Source organism: Bombyx mandarina, chromosome 21 (assembly GCF_030267445.1).
Source record: "Bombyx mandarina strain Sakado chromosome 21, ASM3026744v2".
Taxonomy (NCBI): domain Eukaryota; kingdom Metazoa; phylum Arthropoda; class Insecta; order Lepidoptera; family Bombycidae; genus Bombyx; species Bombyx mandarina.
This window is the reverse complement of record NC_143227.1, coordinates 13,552,821-13,574,479: the sequence shown is the minus strand read 5'-3', so window position 1 is coordinate 13,574,479 and position 21,659 is coordinate 13,552,821. Positions and strand designations below refer to the sequence as shown.

The window sequence follows — 21,659 nt, the reverse complement described above, 5'->3', positions numbered from 1 at the left end:
ACCGAGAGGTCCCGCTTTGAAACTATATTTTCCTTATACCTTGTCTAGTCTACTATCATTTGATGCTATGAACATGTGCATAAAGTTGCAACTCTGCCAAATAAATGGATCGAAAAAAATTAATAAATACATAGAATAAAAACCTTTATATTTTTTTTCGTAAATGCTTTTAAGTTAAATTTGATATGGATTAGTAAGTAAAAGCACGTAATGATACCCATAATTACATAATACCTAACAACAATACATTTAGTAGGTCTCTAATTAAGCAATCTCTCTAATTATTAAGATAGTTAACATTATTTAATGAGGATAATTAGTTAAGTAGCCATTACTGGGTAGTAGAAAATATAGTAAACATTTGTTTGTCTCTGAAAGTATAAAGTGACCATGTTTATTATATACTAACTAGTGTTCGTTTATTCGTACTATTACTAACATCTCGTGATTGTCGTTGTGATCTTGCTGTTTCCGTTATAATTGATAATTTTGTTAACAATTTAGGATTATTTATGATTTTAAGAGAGCAACTACAGTCGCTGTCTGATAATAAAAAACTCTTTCAATTCCTACAAAATCAAATAAACGTGACCGAAGAGAAAAATGTTGAGCTCCAAAAATTCAGTACGCAATTTTGTTCAAATATAAGTGCAATATGGAAACGAAGTAGTCGCATGTTAGCACAGCTTATAAGAAAAAAATGTGATTGGTTAAAATGTGCAATAAACTGGCCCGAAGGAATGATACCTGAAGCTATCAACACTGCACATGAAAGGCTCGAGATTTCTAATACTGAAGATGTTGAAAATGTACCACCCTCAAATGTACTACAGAAGCCTCGACATCTATTTTTGCACCTCGAAAACCTTTTGAAGAATTGGGATCCAGGCAAAAACGAAGACGCATTGAACAAATTTACCAATCGCTTTCGTTATCCCCGGATGAAATGAAAGCTACTACAATTGCTAGTTTGAGAAACACTAGAAATGAAGATGTAGGAGAAATAATGAACCACTTGTCAAATCACCCCGAAGATCTAGAAAAAGTGAATGAGTATTTAATTACAAGTAAAGTGAAAAGTAGTACATATTCTCCCGATAAGGCAATATTAGTTTCACTTAAATTAAGTGGCAGTATATAAACCTAAGAGAAGCAGCAAGTGAAAATGGGTCTGATTTATACCCTTCTTAATATAAAATTAAGCAAGAAAAGAACAAATGTTATCCAGGGAAAGACGAGGTAATTATTACTGAAGAAGGAGCTGCTATTAAAATGCAAGCATTACTAAACTTGGCGCTATATAGGCTTTTAGATGTGATTACTTCGGATTTGGACTCTGCAAGAAAGCTACTGCTTATAAGCAAATAGGCTTTGATAGAGCCCCAGGTCAAAGTAATTATAAACAAAAAACTGAAGCAGAGTTTGATGATTCATCTATTTTCATGGTCAGTCTAGTTCCTATAAGGCTTCAGAAATTTGATGGAACAATTGTTTGGAAAAACGACCTCATCAACTTTTTATTGCCGTCCAATAATGATTAAATTTACAAAAGAAACGCAGTCAACAGTGACAATTATAAAAGCTAGCATAACAGAAGAAATAGAAAGAGTTCAGCCATCAAAAATCAAACAAGTTGAAGTTAAGCATCAATTGCACATGATGATGATAGACGGCAAAATAACCTCACATTTTTCAGAAACATTTTCTGCTGTCTGTGATATTTGCAAAGCAAAACCGTCAGAGTTTTTTGGAGTGACTTGCTTATCAAAGAGAAAATAATGAAGAAATATTCCAGTATGGAATGCCATCTTTACATGCCTGGCTAAGATGCATGGAGTGCTTACTTCATATCGGTAAATATAATTTTATTACTTCACAATTTTTTCATCGTATGTAGTTTCCTGTGAGATTATTTTTTATATGACACTTTTTTGTTTGCGTCTTATCGTTTGGACTTCAAGAAATGAGGTTGCAAGGGGGGATGTCAAAGAAAAAATATCAATCAGAAAGAGCGCTATACAGCAAGCGTTTAAAAAGGAATGCGGTTTACTTATAGATGTTGTCAAGCAAGGAGTAGGAACAACCAATGATGGCAATACTGCCAGAAGATTTTTCAGGGATGCAGAAGAAACAGCCCGCATAACAGGAATACGTAAAGATTTAATAGAGAGGCTTCACGTGATTCTTCACTCTGTTGCATCTGGAGAGCGCGTTTCCAATTTTTCGGAATTTTTTAGATATACTGCAGAATTGTATGTTAATGTATATCCCTGGTATTATATATGCCTTCCAGTATCCATAAATTGTTGGCACATGGCAGTGATATATAATAATGAAGAACTTTGGTGCCATTCATATAGGTAAACTCTCGGAAGAGGCAGCGGAAGCTCGCAATAAAGATTTTCGGAAATATACAGAGAGATGTTATTCAAGAATGAGAAGTAGAACGTCGACTAATGAGGATATTTTACACAATCTTCTTTCGTCTTCTGACCCAAAGATCGAAAGGTGAAACAAAATATATAATATTTAGAGAGATTGCATAATTAGAGACCTACTAAATGTATTGTTGTTAGGTATTATGTAATTATGGGTATCATTACGTGCTTTTACTTACTAATCCATATCAAATTTAACTTAAAAGCACTTACGAAAAAAAATATAAAGGTTTTTATTCTATGTATTTATTAATTTTTTTCGATCCATTTATTTGGCAGAGTTGCAACTTTATGCACATGTTCATAGCATCAAATGATAGTAGACTAGACAAGGTATAAGGAAAATAAAGTTTCAAAGCAGGACCTCGCGGTACTTAGCAGGAATTTTATTTAATGTGACCCGCTCCATACAAAAAAATCACAAAACACATTTTTCTGACCAAACTATAAAGTTTTTGTAATTTTTGCCCAAAACAATTATTATTGAGATTAACGAGCTCTATCTATCTACATAAAAAAATTTATAAAAAAACAAAGTTGGTCCCTAAGTCACTAAAATCATAGAATCGACCCACTGTGCGCCGGTCCCTACACAGGGTGTCCGGAGTCCGTTCCTATTTGCACAAGCTGTGAGCTGAATGATCTACATCCGAAACGCGCTTCAGGTTACCTAGTGACTCTAAAACAAACTGAAAAATATATCTTTCTTATATCTTTAAACGAGCAATTCTTGTATATAAATGTATATAACTAGTCAGGTCATAAGTATTGTCACACAGTAAAAACTTTTCTTTTAGAATGCTGGCCACAAAAAAGTTTATTGAATTCGAATTTCGAATTGTTCATGAAAATAAAAATGTATACTTTTAGAATTTTACTCATTTTTAAATATGGAGTGGACGCTTAAAGAAGACCGTGTTGCAGTTATTGCGTTGCATCGTTGCGGTTACGCGCCAATTCAAATTTTTAACATACTGAAAAATTTGAATATAACCAAAAGATTCGTTTATCGTACCATCAAACGATACAATGAAGACTCTAGTGTAGATGACAGGTCAAGAAGTGGTCGCCCTCAGTCTGTTAGGACTCCAGCAGTGATAAAAGCTGTGAAGGCGCGAATTCAAAGAAATCCCAAACGTAAGCAGAAACTGTTGGCCCTTCAGATGGGGTTAAGCAGAACCACGGTGAAAAGGGTGTTAAATGAAGACTTAGGGCTTCGGGCATATCGAAGAAAAACAGGACATCGTTTGAGTGCTCGTCTAATGGACCTGAGACTGAAGAGATGCCGCGCTTTGTTGAAGCGGTACGCGGGAAAAAAATATCGGGAAATTCTTTTTTCGGATGAAAAAAATTTTACCGTAGAAGAGAGCTACAACAAACAAAATGATAAGGTGTACGCACACAGTAGTGAAGAAGCGAGCAACCGTATTCCGCGTGTCCAACGAGGTCATTTTCCATCCTCGCTCATGGTATGGTTGGGAGTTTCTTATTGGGGCTTAACAGAGGTACATTTTTGTGAGAAAGGTGTAAAAACTAATGCAGTTGTGTATCAAAATACAGTCCTGACGAACCTTGTGGAACCTGTTTCTCATACCATGTTCAATAACAGGCACTGAGTATTCCAACAAGATTCGGCGCCAGCTCATAGAGCGAAGAGCACACAAGACTGGCTGGCGGCGCGTGAAATCGACTTCATCCGGCACGAAGACTGGTCCTCCTCCAGTCCAGATTTGAATCCGTTAGATTACAAGATATGGCAACACTTGGAGGAAAAGGCGTGCTCAAAGCCTCATCCCAATTTGGAGTCACTCAAGACATCCTTGATTAAGGCAGCCGCCGATATTGACATGGACCTCGTTCGTGCTGCGATAGACGACTGGCCGCGCAGATTGAAGGCCTGTATTCAAAATCACGGAGGTCATTTTGAATAAACTTTAGTGTCATAAGAATCTATGTTTTGTTAAGTTCATTTTGATATATGAATGGTTACATAATGAATAAACTTGTTTCAATTATTTTACATTAAACATGTGACAGAATTTATGACCTGACTAGGTATAATCTGAATCTCGGAAACGGCTACAACGATTTTCATAAAATTTAGTATACAGGGGATTTCGGGGGGCGATAAATCGATCTAGCTACGATTTATTTTCAGAAAAGGTTGTTTTATTCGTGTTTTCAATAATCAACTTTATCGATAATCAACTTAAACATAAAGAAAATAACAAATAATATCATATTAATATGTAATTCGTATTTAAATATAATTTCTAAAAAACACAATTTATCAAAAAAAAAAAAAACTGAGCAAAGCTCCTCTAAAAAGATCATCTTCTAGTGTGTATAAGGACTTTTTGGCGGGAACGCGAGGAGTGAAGTTGTGTGATTTGTTTTATATTTTGTCTGTTCAGTGTTTCTTCGGGTTTAAATGTGTAAAAACGGTGGCTTATTAACTGTTTAGTATCTGTGAAAGTGCACAAATGTGGGAAAATGAAACAAAGCCACTGGACGTAACTTCTCGGGATCCTCCAAAAAGTCCATGACTCAAAAGTCTTAGTTACCAGGTCATAAAATCCCTTAAAAAAAAGTATATATAATCTAGTATTGCTGTATATAATCTTGTATTCGTGTGGTCCGTCAGAGCGCCAACAGTACACAGTGGGCACACTGTCGCAGTACCTGGGCAGCGCCGCCACCGGGTACCGGCCGCTGCCCACCGCGCCCGCCGCCACCAGCGGGGCCGAGCTGCGCGACCAGCACGACCGCGCGCCCCTCGACCAGGCCGACACCAAGCAGCTGCAGCAGGTACGTGCCACGCCGAGCGCTCAATTGCTCCTCTGATACATCCTCAAATAGAACTAGGAATTAAACTGCAGCTTAAACATTAAACAAACCTCGTATGCGCGTAAGAAGTTAAACTTCTTTGGCCTAATTGAATTACAAACTCATCGTAAAGAAATTATATACATTTATTAAAATATAATTTTCCTCATAAATAATAATTACATAAACGCAATATGTACAGTGAAATAATATTTATGTGTAATGTTTTCTGAAATACCACAACAGAAGTGCAACTTCAAAATAACAACGCCTCGATTAAGTCCGTAGGCTTTGCTTTCAATTTGTCTAACTAATGGTAACCAAATGTAATAATATGTTGAGATTTAAAAACGGCGAAGATAGCGAACTGTATTATTATTAAATTTACGTTAATAGGTTCCTAATTACTAAACGAGTTAATCCATGCAGAGGTAGGCACAACCTACAGTATACATTGGCACTCCTGTCTTTATCCGGTTAGAGGGATAGGTTTATACCTAAGGTCGGGGAACTTTTTTAATTATTACCCCAAAATATTTTTGTGTAAGTTGATGGCGACCCATGGCGAAGAACAAAAAAAACGAAATCGCTTCTTTTTAGCATCTTGATGCTTCCATGATAATTTTAAAAAGAAAACAATAACAAAAAATTTAACGATTCTAAAGAAGTTTCACTTCAATATATACTTTTAACTCAGAAAAGTTTCATTTTTACCCCCAAAATTTCATTTTACCCCATTCGGGGTCATTTACCCCGGTTCCCCGACCGTTGGTTTATACAAAGTTGAACAAAAAAATACATTGACAAACATATCGACTTGTGACTACATAGCGTAAGTAGCACTAGTGAAAGACAATAGGTGTAAGGGAAGGGAAGGGAAAGGGTGTGAGCGAAGAAATGGTATACTCCGCGCGTGAGCTCCGAGGATTCGGGGGCTGAGGAAGCGGGCGGGCGTGCACCGCGCCCGCCCGTCGCTTCATACCCCGCACTCTCCCAGTACTAGTGTCGACCTTAACGTGAGAGTACGCTTACCGACTCGTTGTTTTTAATTTTGCGATAGCAGTGTTAATTACGTGTGATTTCTAATATAGTCTTACACTTATAAGTCTTTTTGTTTGCACGAATAGCTATTTAATTTGATGAAAAACGAATGGCGAGCACTAGCATAATAAACATGTCTTAGCATTAAAGGAATATTACTGGCAAAAGGATGGCTTAATGGAGGACGTTGTCGAATTATTTATTATTGAAGTACGTGAGAAGAATGACATCAAGAGGAGAGTACATCAAATTCTTCAACTACTGATTAATCTGATTGCGAGAGTAATTAATAAGATTTCACGTTCATTTTTTTCAATAAAAATCAGATCATTAAATGAAATTTACGTGATCAATTGTTTTTTTATTTATTTCAAGTACATTATACCCTCATAAAACTTTTATAATTTACACTCGCACGGAGGCTTAAGATGTGTTAGTATCGATAGCGCAATACCGACTAATTACAACACTAGCTCATTACGTCAACATTCCTTAGAAATCCTCGGAGCTCGCGCGCGGACATTATATGATAGAGGAGTATGGAAGGAGGAAACATGTTGCGCCGACCCCAAGTGACTAAGAAAAGGGCAGGAGGATGTGATGATGAATGATGATATCTCAACCTTCAACAATGTTGATCAATAGCAAAATAGCTTTTCAAAGTTTGTCGAAACTCTCTTCAAATCCGTGTTTGAATTTAATTCAGAAGAACAAAGAGTTCTACTCGGAGCCCGAGAGCAGCGGGTCCGGCTCCTCGTCGGGGTCCTCGTCTTCCTCCTCGTCAGGCTCCGAGTCCAGCGGCTCCGAACAGTCTTCTGAAGAGTGAGTGCACTTGCATACGACATTTCACTATTTTCATTTTGTTGTGGAAAAATAAAACTCCACCCCGGTCTCCGTCCTCGTCGAACCCGTCGCTTCCGACAAAGGACTTGACGAGTTAAGGCCGCTGCATACGTGAAGGGTTTTTATACGGACGGGATGGGACGGGAAGTTTTGCAAACATCGTTTCATACAAAATGTATATGAAAGAGCATATTTCATGGAGACACGGACGGCACTCACGTGTCCCGTCCCGTCCGTGTTTCCGCTACGTATGCACAGTCACTCCGTTCGTTTCGGAGAGAGAACTAGTGACGAATCTCTACACAAGTGTTGAAAATGGATGACGAAAAACTAATCGAGTGTGTACGGTCAAATCCAGCATTATATAATTTAGCTAACTCAAAGTATTTAGACACTAAGTACAATAATTTCAAAGAGGGGATTGTAGCTAAGTCGCGGCCACGTGGATCGATAGATCTGCAAGGTGGTACAACGCTAGCCGCGGTCAAGACCATTTACAATTTTAAAATAAATAAGTACTATATAAAAATGTCTCTGATTACCTTATACATACAGCCAAACGTTCTCGAGGTGTGATAACTCTTTTCATAACTGTGTCTTTCTTAAGTAAATAAGGGCTTAGCTTATTTTCCAGTAAAGCAAAACATTCTTTTGGTATTCGAAAATACTGATAAAATTGAGTCTCATCATCCAGAAGTTCTTTGTAGATAGTGTGGTATTTTCCCTCTTGTTCTCTATTCTGCCATGTAGGATGTACAGAAAATCTCCTTTTCTTGTTCACGGTCGTAGCTACTTCGTCAGCTAGAGCAATAGCAATTAAAGCCAATTCTTGAAATGAAAAATCCATCTTTCCTTGTTCACAACACTAGCACGTTAGATCCGAGTTACTGTCACGGTGCGTATGCATTTACATTACGTTCCCGTTTTGAACGAGGCAGTCACGTCCCCGTTCCGTTCCCGTCCCGTCCGTATAAAAACCCGTCACGTAAGCAGCGGCCTTAAATTAACCCACAGACACAGCCCACTGAGTCACGGATCTTCTCAGAGAGTCGCGTTTCCGATCCGGTGGTAGATTCTGCGAAGCACGGCTCTTGCTAGGGACAGTGTTAGCAACACTCCGGTTTGAACCCCGTGAGCTATTACTCCTTTGTTTTATACCACAACGGCTGAATTTATTCAAAATCATATTTGCACGTGTGAACTGAAATGAAAATAGATCCCGAAAAGTTACAAAGTGTTAATTTCTGCCGTTCTCGTTATCTTGCTGCGGCGATATGTGGTGTAAGTGTTCGATTAGTGATTTTTTCTTTCATTTTTATCACTAACCCACAAAATGACAAAACTAAATACACTATCGATAACGCTTATCGACAAAAATAATGCGCATCACTATGCCCGTCCATAAGGCTCGTGAGTGGAAGAGAGAGCGAAATACTCGCTTCACCGCTCCGATTATTTATAACCCAAACTGCACGGACAAAATAATTCTACTATAGTTTAGTGAATCTACAATAACCTCTCGAGAACACTACAATAGGTATGAAAAAAAAACCTCCGTTGTACAAAAAACTGGTTTTGTTTATTTATTAACTATGTTTCAGGGACGAGAGCTCGAACGAAGAGAAGCCGTCGAATCAAGAGAAGAAGTCGGTCAAGAAAACAAAAGAAATCAATGATTATGAGTGGGTGTCCAGTATCGCCGCCCGACGCGCTGCTTCTTGTGGTGGTTTCTGCGGGAAATATTGTGGAAGCCGCTGAGTGGAAGGGGGGGGGGGGGTGTATACTATCTATATCATTATTCATTTGGTAATGTTCACCGTCACCGCATCTGAGATACACGTGGGAATGGGCAGTAGTATTCCTGAGTATACAACCCCAACTGGCATTACTAGAGTCGAGGCGGGAGATCACCTCCCTGATAATTTCTGCTGCGAAACAATCACGTGTTTCGGTGTTGATCTATTGGAACAGTTATGGTATACAATACTATTGAAATTTCGACCTCATGTTAAGCTGGGTGGTTCACGTTGTGATTCCTATAGGTTTGGCTAAATGACATTTTTATAAATAAAATCAGAACGGTTACACGTTGCCGTGAACAACGGGACGGTTATAGTGATTGGTACTACGTTTGTACTGTGTCTGTACTGTACTTGTACTGCCTTTGTACTGCGTCTGTACTACATATGCATTGTGTCTGTACTGCGTCTGTACCGTGCCTGTACCGCGCCAGGTCGTCCAGCCCCGGCACGTCGGACAGCGAGCCCGACAGCGACGCGTCCTCCAGCGACGGCGAGGAGTCCTCCGAGGTGATGTGCTGCCACTAGATCTTATACAGCTACAACCATAAATAACAATTTGATAACACGCATTAATTGCTGTTGTACAATTTTCTACGTTGTCAGTTCGGTAGCGTTAGGCTTGGCTCTGCCCCTGGCATTGCTGGAGTCCACGGGCGACGGTAACCACTAACCATCAGGTGAGCCGTCAGTACCATATGGAGTACGTCTGGAACAGTATGGCAGTGCGATTCCACGTAGCAACCTGAACGAGGTCGCCCGCTCACCTTGAGACGTGAGACCACTTGTAAAAAAAAACTTTTATTTCAAGACATCAAAGTCTCATATTGTGTTAGTATTACAAATAACTTAAGAACTATGTTAGTATTTAAATAAATCTATCAACTCCGTCCCTGGCAGCCTCATCAAGCAGCATGTAGAGCATGCAACTTGATGAACCTACCCAGGGTCGGTCCATCCAGTCTTTCAGCTAGTACCCTCAAGACGTTGTTCTTGCTTCCTCCTACTCTACGCCTAATGGATGCCACCTTTTTGCGCATTATCGCGAAGTAGTCATCGGTGTGCGCATCGGCGAACATGCCTGATGCACTACAATAAGGTGGAAAAATATTGTTGTGAAACTTATTGTTGTTTTTTGCAGGAGAAAGAAACAGAAATCAAAGAAAAACCGTCCGAACAAAAGCGCAAGGAGCAATCCAACTTGGAGCTGCTGCTGCAGCTGGACGAGGTGGCCAGCACGCTGCCCACCATGACCCCCACCTGCGGGGGGCTGCTGTCCCCGCCCGCTGCCACCACCGCCGCGGGACTTGCTGATGGTAGACTTATTAATAATAAACAGAAATTTATTCTTATATTTATTTATTTGCTTATTCCATTATTATTTGTAGTCTAGGTTAATAAAGATTAATAGGATGGTAGTTATCACCATCGCTAATGGACGTGAGCAATACACAGCCGACAGGTCTTGAAGAAATCCTGCCCCCACCCCGAGTCTAGTTGCAGTGTTGACCGCAGGACCCCCTACTCTGCTCAGGTTCTCTGTGCTTAGTGCGAGTTTTTTACCGTTCTCGATAGCGTAAAAGTTAGCCCATATTTGTATGGAATGGGATCGTTTGCTTACGTTTGCCGCTAGGGGCGCTGTTCCAACTGCATACAAATTTGGGTTAACTTTTACGCTATCGAGAACGTTAAAAACTCGCACTAAGCACACTGACCCCCCGGGCTGAGACCGGACGTCGGTTGAAAAAGTGAAAAGGGAGTTGTTTGATAAATAGGGTCCTAAAACTAAAAACATCCTAGAACCCGCGGTCCGCTCCCAACATTGAGCTATGATACCAAATCCCACATAGCCCGTCTGCTGAAAACTTCCCGCAAACCTCATATAAAGAAAGATGTGTCCTTCTACAAGACTAACCCGCCAGGAGTGCTGTTCACACATCGATATGTCTCCAGACTCGATAACGCCGGTGGGGCCGTCTCTGGTGCCCCCCATATCGACCGAGCTGGTCTCCAGGGTGCTGAGCGGGGGGTTGTCGGCCTCCCGGCGCTGGACCCGGGCCCCGCACCTCTACTCCAACAACATGTGCACCTTGGAGATAAGCTTCACAAACTGCGCCGGGGTCGAGGTCCAGAACATCCACATCAGTAAAAAGGTTGGTGCTACACGCTCCAGTGGGGACGCTGCGAGTCACTCGACGTCTCTAAACTAGGACCTCTTGTGAATCCGCACGGGTAGTTACCACCGCCCCGCCTATTTCTGCCGTGAAGCAGTAATGCGTTTCGGTTTGAAGGGTGGGGCAGCCGTTGTAACTATACTGAGATCTTAGAACTTATATCTCAAGGTGGATGCCGTATTTACGTTGTAAATGTCTATGGGTAACCACTTAACACCAGGTGGGCTGTGAGGTCGTCCATCCATGCAAGCAATAAAAAAAAACGTCATAATTAATTCGCAACTTCCGTTTCGTCTGTTAAGTTCCTGTCGGGGTCCCGGAGCGTCCACGAATTCTCCCCGATCACGTCGCTGGGACCGGGGGCATCAGCGACCGTCACGCTCGGCATCGACTTCGCCGACAGCATCCAGCCGGTCGAGCTCGCGGTGTCCAGCTCCCTGGGTACCGTCAACTCGCTAATCGTTTAAAAAAACATTTGATTTGTAAATATTCTCAAGTTTAATTTAGTGTTCAGAATATGTGAGAATCCTCTCTTCAGAGGAAGGAGTACCTAGAAGCACTAGAGGGACGAGGGTTTTTTGTTCTATTGCCCTTATAGGCAGACGAGCATACGGCCTACTTGATGGTGAGTGGTTACCGTCGCCCATGGGCGGTAGCAACGCCAGGGATATAACCAAGCCGCTGCCTACAAAGGTCAAGTCGCAACTCGCTGGGCGTGGTTCCATTTATAAAAATTTTGAGATGGTTTGTTAAGTCTTGCCAGTGTGGAGTTTCTAATAGAGTAGTTACTCTGGAGTGTCTATTAGATACTCCTGTCTAACTTTCCTTTGATGTCACAATTTACAATTTAGAAATAAACCTAACTAATATATTAGTGTTTCAAATGAGCACACCCAGAATGTATATTAATGTGTGTGTGTGTGTGTGTGTGTGTGTGTGCGTGTGCGTGCGTGCGTGCGTGTGTGTGTGCGTGCGTACGTGCGTGCGTGTGTGCGTGCGTGTGTGCGTGTGTGCGTGCGTGTGTGCGTGCGTACATGCGTGCGTGTGTGCGTGCGTACATGCGTGCGTGCGTGCGTGCGTACATGCGTGCGTGCGTGCGTACATGCGTGCGTGCGTGCGTGTGTGCGTGCGTGCGTGCGTGTGTGCGTGCGTGTGTATGTGCGTGCGTGCGTGCGTGAAGATAAGGAATCTAAAAGAATCGCCCAACGAAAACAAAAGCTCCATAGAAACGGATCACATGTGTCCGCGATCGGTTTGTAAATAAACGGAGACCGAGACGTAAGTGCCGTTGGGCGAACTCAGTACGGACTCTGAAGGGAGTGGCTGGTCGCGCAGGTGAGGTGACGGTGACCATCAAGCCGCCGGTGGGGGAGCTCATGCGCGCCGTCTCCATGTCCGAGTCGCGCTGGGACGCAGAGTTCGACAAGCTGCGGGGCCTCACGGAGGTAAGGGTGCTCTCTAAATACTATATTACGGGCGGTAGGACCTCTTGTGAGTCCGCGCGGGTAAGTACCACCACCCTGCCAATTTCTACCGTGTAGCAATAATGCGTTTCGGTTTGAAGGGTGGGGCAGCCGTTGTAACTATACTGAGACCTTAGAACTTATATCTCAAGGTGGGTGGTGCATTTACATTGTAAATGCCTATGGGCTCCAGTAACCACTTAACACCAGGTGGGGTGTGAGCTCGTCCAACCATCTAAGCAAAAAAAATAAAAACTATACTTATAAACTTATGAAATGCATCTAGGATAATATCAAATGGAATGGCCGTTTCCATTCCTTATTTAATGTAACTGTCTTTGACAGGTATGTAAACGAGCTCACGGCCCGCGAGATGTTAAGTGATTACTGGAGTTCATAGATCTCACAACATAAATGCTCCCAACTATATTGGAACGTGAGACACTATAGTTGCTTCATGGTAGAAATAGGCGGGTGCTAATACATACGCGTGCGGGCTCACAAGACGCCCTATCGCCAGAACGTGATTTTTTTTATTGCCTTAAACAAGCGTACGGCCCACCTGATGGTAAGTGTTTACCGTCGCCCATGGACGTCAGCAATACCAAGTCACTACCTACCGTTCAATGCGGAGAGTTTTGCATATACAAGCCTCGTTTGAATTGTCATATTATTATGTATTAATATGTTTTTTTTTAATCAGTAAAAATGCAATATAGAATCCCTTAGATGATTCTAAGTCATCTGACGGTTGCGTGAAAGAGATGTCTCGTGTTGAATGTATTGAATTAATTTCGTGTTATCATGGGTCTGATCGCGGCCGTGGTGTGTGCAGTGCGAGCGGGAGGGTGCGCCGCTGGAGGACGACGCGCTGGTCTGCCGGAGGGTGTTCGAGACCGCCAACCTGGCCGCCGTCGGAGCCCCCGGGGACCCGCTCAGGTACCGCCACACTCTCCACCTGCAGAGAAACTATGTAAACTGTTAGCGCACAGTATTGTATAAACTGCAAGATTCCCGCTTTACTGGTTGTAGGATGTTTTAGAGTCCGCACGAATAGGCACCACCACGCTGCCTATTTCTGCCGTGAGGCAGTAATGCCTTACGGTTTGAGGGGTGGGGCAACCGTTGTAACTATACTGAGACGTCAAGATGCCAGCTTTACTGGTGGTAGGACGTCTTGTAAGCCCGCACGGGTAGATACCACCACTCTGCCTATTTCTGCCGTGAAGCAGTAATGCGTTTCGGTTTGAAGGGTGGGACAGCCGTTGTAACTATACTGAGACCTTACAACTCATATCTCAAAGTGGGTGGCTCATTTGCGTAGTAGATGTATATGGGATAAGGCTGTATGGGCTTAGATCCCCTTGCCTTTCCTAATAAGCGGCAGAATGACAGCGATAATTATTAGATATTGTTAAAAATTAGAATTTTTATGTCATGTTGAAAGTTTATTTGTATTGTGGAGTAAATAAATGCAATAATAATCATTATTATTATTCGACACCTAAGCAATAAAAAGCGGTCCTGTCTGAGCGTATCGCGTGCGCAGGTTCGCGGGGCGGCTGCTGTCGTCCCAGGAGCTGGTGCTGGTGGCGGTGCGGCGCGGGCGGGGGGGCGGCGCCCGGCGGGTGTGCGCGCGCTGCCCCAACATGGCGGCCGCCTCCATACTCGCCAACGACATCGCGCAGGCCTTCCACAAGCTGCACGCGGTCTAGTCACGCACACGTGACGTCACCGCGCATGTGACGTCACCAGTCTCGACCGAACACAGATAATTGTCCACAAACTATTTGTTTTAAAACTCAACATACACAGTATGTATATTATCGCGGACATTGCAAAAGAATATGAATTTAATCCGAAGTTAAATAGTAAAATACCCTCTTACTGTATGCCAACTGGCAAGTAAAAATGAATATGTCCTATATTGTAGCGAATAAATAGAAATAAAATTAAAATACTTTGAGAACAAACTTTTCATAAGATCAAAAATTTAAAATGTACATAAAATATAAAATTTTATTAATTTGTTTAGTTATAAGATATTTTCTTATACGTAAGTTTTTTTTCTATATGTACTTAGATTATGTACAGATAATGAATCTTTATACCCACAAGTACTTATCTACTCATTAAACGTAATGTAATTATTAAATGGAAAATAAAAAAATCGAATAATTTTTCATAGTTTTATTCGTTGTACATTAATTGTACAAAAACAAAAAACTGCATTAAATCAATGTAAATATATTTAACTTACAAAGTAAACATTAAACTATAATTAGTACATCAGTACGAACTAAACAGTATACGTATAATATAAAATAAAACTAAGAGATTCAACTTACAAAAACGCACCGTTGCAGTTTTTCCTGCACATTAATATTTTCGTGTTGTTAACGTAGTGACAGCCGTGATTTTTGCATGTTGTCTGGTGGGGCTCCAAGGGCTGCGAGGGCAAAGTCTCGAGTGCGCCCTGACAGCCTCAGCCAGGATCGAGCACTGTCTTGTAGTGACCCGAGTGGCTGCCACCGGTCTGCAAGTGATACTTCTTTTCTGCGGGCTGGGTGACCTGTCTCACAAGTCGTGCTCGTCAGGGGAATGATAGCCTATATCAGGGGTGGCCAACTCGGTAGATCGTGTCGATCGTGGCAAGACAAAAATATAAATACATAGAACAGACTGCACAACGTAATCACCAATTGCTGCACGCATCATCTTCATTTTGTATCATTTGTTAATGACCATTACGTCAAATTATGTATGCTCTCTTCTACGCAATAGTTCTCTTTTATTATATAATTTCACGTTTATTTTAATATATTCAATAAAAGAAAATACACTACCTGCTTATTTGTATACTGAACTACATTGGTTTCATTAAATTTCGAGAAAGGTCATTTGATAGATCGCAATATTTCGTCAGTAGACAGTAGATCTTTGTTCTAATCAAGTTGGCCACCCCTGGCCTATATCCTTTCAAACTATTCACGGACCGAATTTGGTTGAAATCGACTCAGCGGTTTGGGTGCGAGGACTTGCTTTCATATTTTTATTATTATGGCCCCACAGAACGTTTACTTAAAGCAGAGAAGCACACTGGCCAGTCAACATTGGACCGATACGAAACTCTATAGATATCACTAAAGCGAGACTATCAGCTGCCTTGAAAGCTCTCAGTGAGATAAAAAAATCATACCCACAATATGTTACAGAACACCAGTCTTTTAAAGAAACGACGAGGGGAAATATAGTTATTAGTATTCCCAGTAATTTCTAATACATTTATGTTTTCTAATTATATTTTACAAAGCACGCAATGTATCACGTAACGATGTTCGCGCGAGGTCAACGCACCCGCGCTCTCAGCTCCGATGATATTACTCTCGTAATAACATCGCCTTTCCTACTCTCTAATATGTCTTACTCTTCTAATCTTGATCATCAATCACCAAACGCCCAACTCTGCAGTGGATATATTTATTGTCACATTAGCAGTAGAACATTTTGTTATATTGTCTGATGAGATAAATAGATAGTCAACTCACGGTACATGGTTTACACTACTAAATTGATTTTAAATTATCAAATTTAGATAATTTAGTTTGTGGTCCAAGAAAGAGGGCTGAGTTTAAGAATTGGTGGTCGAACCCAACTAACACTAGGTGTCGCTCGTCCAGATGGAATATGCGAGATAATCGCGCAATAAAATGGGTGTACTTTTTTTCGAGCAAGTTTCGATATCTGTCCGTGGTCAGATCCGGCAACAGTAGAGGGACTCCGCGGGCGACGCCCCCCCCCCGCTCGATGGAGACGGCACGGCGCTGAGAGGGAAAGAAATAACCCCCCTTCTCCCGCTCCTCCTTCTGCGAGGTAATAGTCGAGCATCGCCTGCCAGAACTCATCATTGCTGATCAACGTAGCCTCATCAGTCGACAACTTCGGGTGCGGGTCGCAGCCACCGCAGTGGTGGCTGTAACTGTAAGCTGTCCAGTGGCGAGCAACAGCATAGGACTGCTAAAAACGACGTCTCCTGGTATCCGAACCCAAAATCACTGGGTCGCTGCGGTAAGGCACTCACAGACTAACTTAATTTTTGTAAAACAAAAATATTTCTTGAAACAAAAGTGTCCTTTCTTGAGAAACTGTAGGCAGATATATATAAACTATTTCTCGTGTTTATCTTAATTTCATTGTTTCGACTTGAATTTCAGAGTTGTTGAGTACAGCTACCCCCGGTCTCCGGCACGCCCGACCATTTTCAATATCGATATACATATTCATCGATAAAAATGAACTTATATGTTAAGTGTTGTCAACAGTCCCCCCCACTCCCCTGCTCAGTGCTGCGGGTAGTGTTCCCACCCCGGCTGCACGTTGAGGCCGTAGCCCATAGATATGACCCGCGGCCTCTTGTTGGCCTCGTCGTGCAGGTGCTGGTAGTGGGGCGGCGCGTGGTGGTGGGGGTGCGGGGGGGCGGGCTGGGGCGGCGGCTGCGGACACTCCACTGTTGCGTTCTTTTTTCGTTTCTTCGTACCTGATTCAGGAGCTACTCTTCTTTCGTTCCATAACCTACAAACAAAAATTTTAAATATTAGTTTACTCAATGATCCTGCAGTCATCGTGGGTAATGGCGACCTTCCTATTGTCGGTCTACAGTGACAACCCTATGTTCTAAATTCTATATTCTATATTTCTAATTCCTATTTGAGTGTTGCATGTTAAGAATCTGCTTTGTAACCTGTCCTGCATAGTAGTGCATAATGCTGCCACCAACCATGAATGTTTTAAGGTTCCAGGTTTTTTTTTTTATGAAACAGCATATATCATTAAAATTATAATTAAACATAACACCTGGAATCCTAAAAAGAGAAAAGAGCAAAAACTAAAGCCAAACAAACTGCTAGACCTCAGGATACTGCTAGTACATTCTGTGTGAATTGACACATCAAAATCTATAAATCTATTTAATAGAAATATAGAAGGTAGTTCGCACATTATTCAAATATCGACGCATAACATGCGAGTTGTCAACGGAAACTAAAGTATTTGAAGCGCAGAGATGTACAAAAGAAATAATTTAATTAAATTAAAAATGCAAAACTAAAACGATTCTAGTTATGTTTATGACCGGCTAATATATAATTTCATTAAAATTAATTAATTAACTGACTGAAATTATAAAAATGTATGTAGAAAACGAGACAAGATACCCAATGCATATAATATATGTAGTGGACTATGCACGGAAGAAATAGCTAAGTTACACAAAAATGCATAAAGTCCTCAAAACAAAAATGAAATGAGGTTTTTTCACTCTTCATCTGAGTTTACTGGTGGTAGGACCTCTTGTGAGGCCGCACGGGTAGGTACCCCCACCCCGCCTATTTCTGCCGAAAGGCAGTAATGCGTTTCGGTTTAAAGGGTGGGGCAGCGGTTGTAACTATTCTTAAGACCTTGGAACTTATATCTCAAGGTGGGTGGCACATTTACGTTGTAGATGTCTATGGGCTCCAGTAACCACTTAACACCAGGTGGGCTGTGAGCTCGTCCAACCATCTAAGCAATAAAAAAAAACTTATCTAGTTTAGTAAAATCTTTAATCATGTTTTGAAATTGAACATTTAGGAAACAAACCTTTCAACCAATCTGGTCCTGATCTGCATGCCGTCGTGGTCCTCGATCTGCTTCCGCGGCACGGGTCCGTTGGCCACCTTCTGCTTCATCGCTTCCAGCCTTTCCTCGGCGGGCGCCATCTGGACCGCGGGCACGCAGTACTGTCCGCAGATGTTGTGCAGCACGCAGCACGCCACGATGAGCTGCGCCACGCTGGGCGGGTCCAGCTGCTTGTTGCAAGTCGCTTGGAGACATTTCCATCTGCTTTTGAGCTGTTTTATCGTTTCTAAGACGGCGCTGTGGGCTTGCGAGTGCATGGTGGAGTAGTATTTCTCAGGGGAGACTGGTGATTTTTTCGTTATTTTCGGTATCGGGACCATGAGGTATATCTTTTGAGTGTAGTGCGGACCGCCTGTTGAAATACAAGAATACAAGAAAAACGCACAACCTAATTGGTACATACAACGATTGAAACAATATAGAATGTTAAAAATTATAAATCGGAAGAAAACAAAGACTGTATTTCTTAGGAAATATAAGAATAGAATAGGAACACATATTTTTTGTTATTGCCCTTGCAGGCAGACGAACATACGGCCCGCCTGATGGTGAGTGGTGTGCACCCTTCGAGGACTTCAGCAATGCTGCCTAGAATTACATATTGGTTACCAATTACAGTTGCAAGTGTATATGGACTTGTAAGTGAATAGTTATTGATTCAAGAAGATCTTGGACTGATGAGATTCTTATCCGATTTTATAAAGCATGCAGTATTGGTAAGAGATGAAGCAGATGCATAAACTAAAAATTTCTTAAAAAGTTAACTGTACAATCAATAGCTGAGCTTGATACTATATGTACCTATGAGCCAGCAGTTTTCTCCAGATCTGTTCAAGCTATCCAGATCGTTCTTGACAGCGTGTCTTTGCAGTATAGCATCATGAGACATTGCACCTCCCGCAGTAGAGTCCACACTCAGTATATTGCAGTCACTATCACAGATCTGAAATATACAATACCCGATTTAAAGCAGTTTGTAACCTAAAGAATAAGTCACTTGGTATGAATTTTTCTTTTTTTTTTACAGCTTCTGCCAGCATATGGGCTTAAGGCCTACCTATCTCAGTAGCCATTTAAGTCAAACCATAACCATTATTTACATTATCACAGGGATTGTCTGGAGGATGGGTTGCATGGGTACCATACCAGTACAATTCAGTAGTCAACTGACATTTACTCATGGTAGAGCCTATTTTGAGCCCACATGATTAACTACAGTTCCCAGTTACGCATTCCAGTTTAAAGGTAGACATAGCCTATACTATACAGTTAAAACATCCCTAATGTCTTAAAATGGGTGACAAGAAACACATTGTGATGTTTATATACTATAACAACCACTTAATATCAGGTAGGCTGAATTTTGTTCATCCATAAATGCAACATAAAAGAAAATTAACGCTTTCGTAGTTCAAACTTTCAACCTCTTCAATAAAACAAGTTAACCACAAACAATTGCAAAGGAGTATAATGATATAGATGCTTACAATTTGAACTTTCTTTGAATGATAGGATTTGTTGTGATGTAGCTTCTGGTCATCTTCAGGCCGGGCAATAGGAACATGTGTGCAGTCAACACAACCCACAACATTAGGAATGCCATACTTCATGTAGAATCTGAAAAACAGTATTATTACCTGTAATAATTTCTACTGATGATAGTTACTGTCAAACTTAAAATTTAAACCTGATTGACTCGGTGGTGCAGTACCTAGTTAGCGCCCCTGACTTGTGCCAAGGGTGGTGGATTCGATTTCCACATGTAAACATTTATATAATAAATAGATCAGCTTGCTCTTTGTCTGGATGTCTATTATTTTTTTATTTTTTTTTATTGCCCTTGTAGGCAGACGGCCCACCTGATGGTGAGTGGTTACCGTCGCCCATGGACTTCAGCAATGCCAGGAGCAGAGCCAAGCCGCTGCCTATTATCTATATATTATATATGTATCTAAACATATAAAGTATTTATGTCAGTCTCTAGTAACCCACAACACAGATGGTTATGCATGGTTTGGCCCCAGTTATTTTTTTAACCTCAGTTGAGGGTTAAGCAGTTTTTAATTTTCATAATTGCAGAAGAGGACAAGGAAAGCACATTATTTTTTATTCCTTACCTAGTTTTAATGACATCCCGTTCATTTCTCAAATGTGGGAAGTGTATATATTTTTTAACAATGGCTGGGTCATTCAGAGCTTCTGTGACTTGCTTAACTGCTGTTGTTGCAAAGTACTGATTTATGCTTGAATCCATTTTTGCCGTTCTCTGATATTTACCTGTTGCGTAAAATGATAGAGTTGCTAACACCTGAAAATTAACATTAGCAATGAATATTACTCATATATCCTTAATTAATATCTTATTTATTATTTTGAAATAATTTTAAAGTTTGTTATAGTTTTCGCGGGAGAACTGTCTAAATACAATAAACGAATTCAAAAAGTAATTTTTATGTACAATGAAATTATCGACATCTGTTACAAAGAACCTTACTTTGTTCTCGATTGAAAACTCGACAAATTTTGTTGAATCTGGCATTACAGGTTTCAGTTCCTCACAGAGATTCCTGACTAAGTTTTTTGATAGTCTGTATGTGTCTATAAACACAGTATCGTCGAGATCGAAAGGATAACAATCCTGTGGTTTGCTACTTCTTTTTTCGGGCGTCGGTACTTTCTCTACGGGTCTCGGCTCTTGGGGCTTCTGTGTGTGCGATGAATCCCACTTCAATAGCTCAAATATCTCAGGCTCTTCGTCTACAACGGAAACGTATACTTCCTCGGGTGGTTTTTCTGCCATTTTTAGCCGATTAAAAGTTTTATTTAGAAATAAAATACACGCAAAACGCGTTGTCGATTTGACAGATCGTTGACAGTTGATTGAATTTTTGGAACTTTTTCTAGTTTTCGGCAAAAGGAATAATGTAAATAAGTATTTTAGAATTTTTATAAATTAAAACGTTTTTATAATATGCTAATTAATTGATTTCGTGAATCTTCAACAATAAATATGTTTATAAGTTTTTCAACTAAGAATCTACTAATAGTAGCTATTAAAAAGAAAAACTGTATGTCGGTACCTCTAAATACAGAAAGTCCTTACCGGTAAGAATAATTTGATTCTCGTCATATTGGTTGTTCATTGGCATCGACTATACATGCAATGCTTTTCCGTGCCTGCAAAGACGTGCCTCCTTGCTTTCAACGGGACGGTGATCACAGCTCTTTGATCTAGCAATTTAACCTAGGACCACAACTGTCGTAGAAACAATGACTAGGTACCGTTAGTTCTGTACAGGGTTCGGTTATGACTGCTGGTTTTCCTTCATTTTTATTTAGAAAATGTATTGTCCTATTCATTTTTTGCATTGGATTATAAAATATCTATTTTTATACTCA

The 21,659-nt window shown here is 40.9% G+C and overlaps 2 protein-coding genes across 3 annotated transcripts in view; one reads left to right on the top strand and one right to left on the bottom strand.

Annotated features, from left to right (window-relative positions):
* The window catches only part of rb (adaptor related protein complex 3 subunit ruby), a 28,179-nt gene extending 13,415 nt beyond the window's left edge, over window positions 1-14,764 (top strand). The window contains exons 13-22 of one of the 2 annotated variants that reach the window (XM_089736376.1): window positions 5,083-5,246; window positions 7,015-7,127; window positions 8,750-8,830; window positions 9,382-9,457; window positions 10,089-10,263; window positions 10,901-11,100; window positions 11,424-11,562; window positions 12,457-12,566; window positions 13,420-13,523; window positions 14,134-14,764. In XM_089736376.1, coding sequence (XP_089592502.1) covers window positions 5,083-5,246; window positions 7,015-7,127; window positions 8,750-8,830; window positions 9,382-9,457; window positions 10,089-10,263; window positions 10,901-11,100; window positions 11,424-11,562; window positions 12,457-12,566; window positions 13,420-13,523; window positions 14,134-14,299 — 1,328 coding nt within the window. In that variant the 3' untranslated portion in view covers window positions 14,300-14,764. Of the gene's footprint in view, window positions 1-5,082; window positions 5,247-7,011; window positions 7,128-8,749; window positions 8,831-9,381; window positions 9,458-10,088; window positions 10,264-10,900; window positions 11,101-11,423; window positions 11,563-12,456; window positions 12,567-13,419; window positions 13,524-14,133 lie in introns of both variants that reach the window. The other variant, XM_089736375.1, reaches the window with a different exon arrangement.
* LOC149500523 (putative nuclease HARBI1) lies at window positions 14,760-21,146 on the bottom strand. Its single transcript, XM_089736377.1, has 6 exons — window positions 20,755-21,146; window positions 20,378-20,568; window positions 19,748-19,877; window positions 19,062-19,203; window positions 18,222-18,612; window positions 14,760-17,156 (listed from the first exon to the last, which is right to left on the bottom strand). Exons 1-6 carry the CDS (start codon window positions 21,058-21,060, stop codon window positions 16,925-16,927), a joined length of 1,392 nt encoding a protein of 463 aa, XP_089592503.1. The 5' UTR covers window positions 21,061-21,146; the 3' UTR covers window positions 14,760-16,924.
* Window positions 21,147-21,659: the final 513 nt, after the last annotated feature.

Bases quoted from the DNA above. Each gene is read 5' to 3' on its own strand.
- LOC149500523 (XM_089736377.1), bottom strand. From the start codon at position 21,060: ATGGCAGAAAAACCACCCGAGGAAGTATACGTTTCCGTTGTAGACGAA. The intron at 19,204-19,747 runs GTAAGCATCTAT...TGTATATTTCAG, and splicing joins ATTCAAAGAAAGTTCAAATT to ATCTGTGATAGTGACTGCAA. The intron at 18,613-19,061 runs GTACATATAGTA...GTATTTCAACAG, and splicing joins AGAAAACTGCTGGCTCATAG to GCGGTCCGCACTACACTCAA.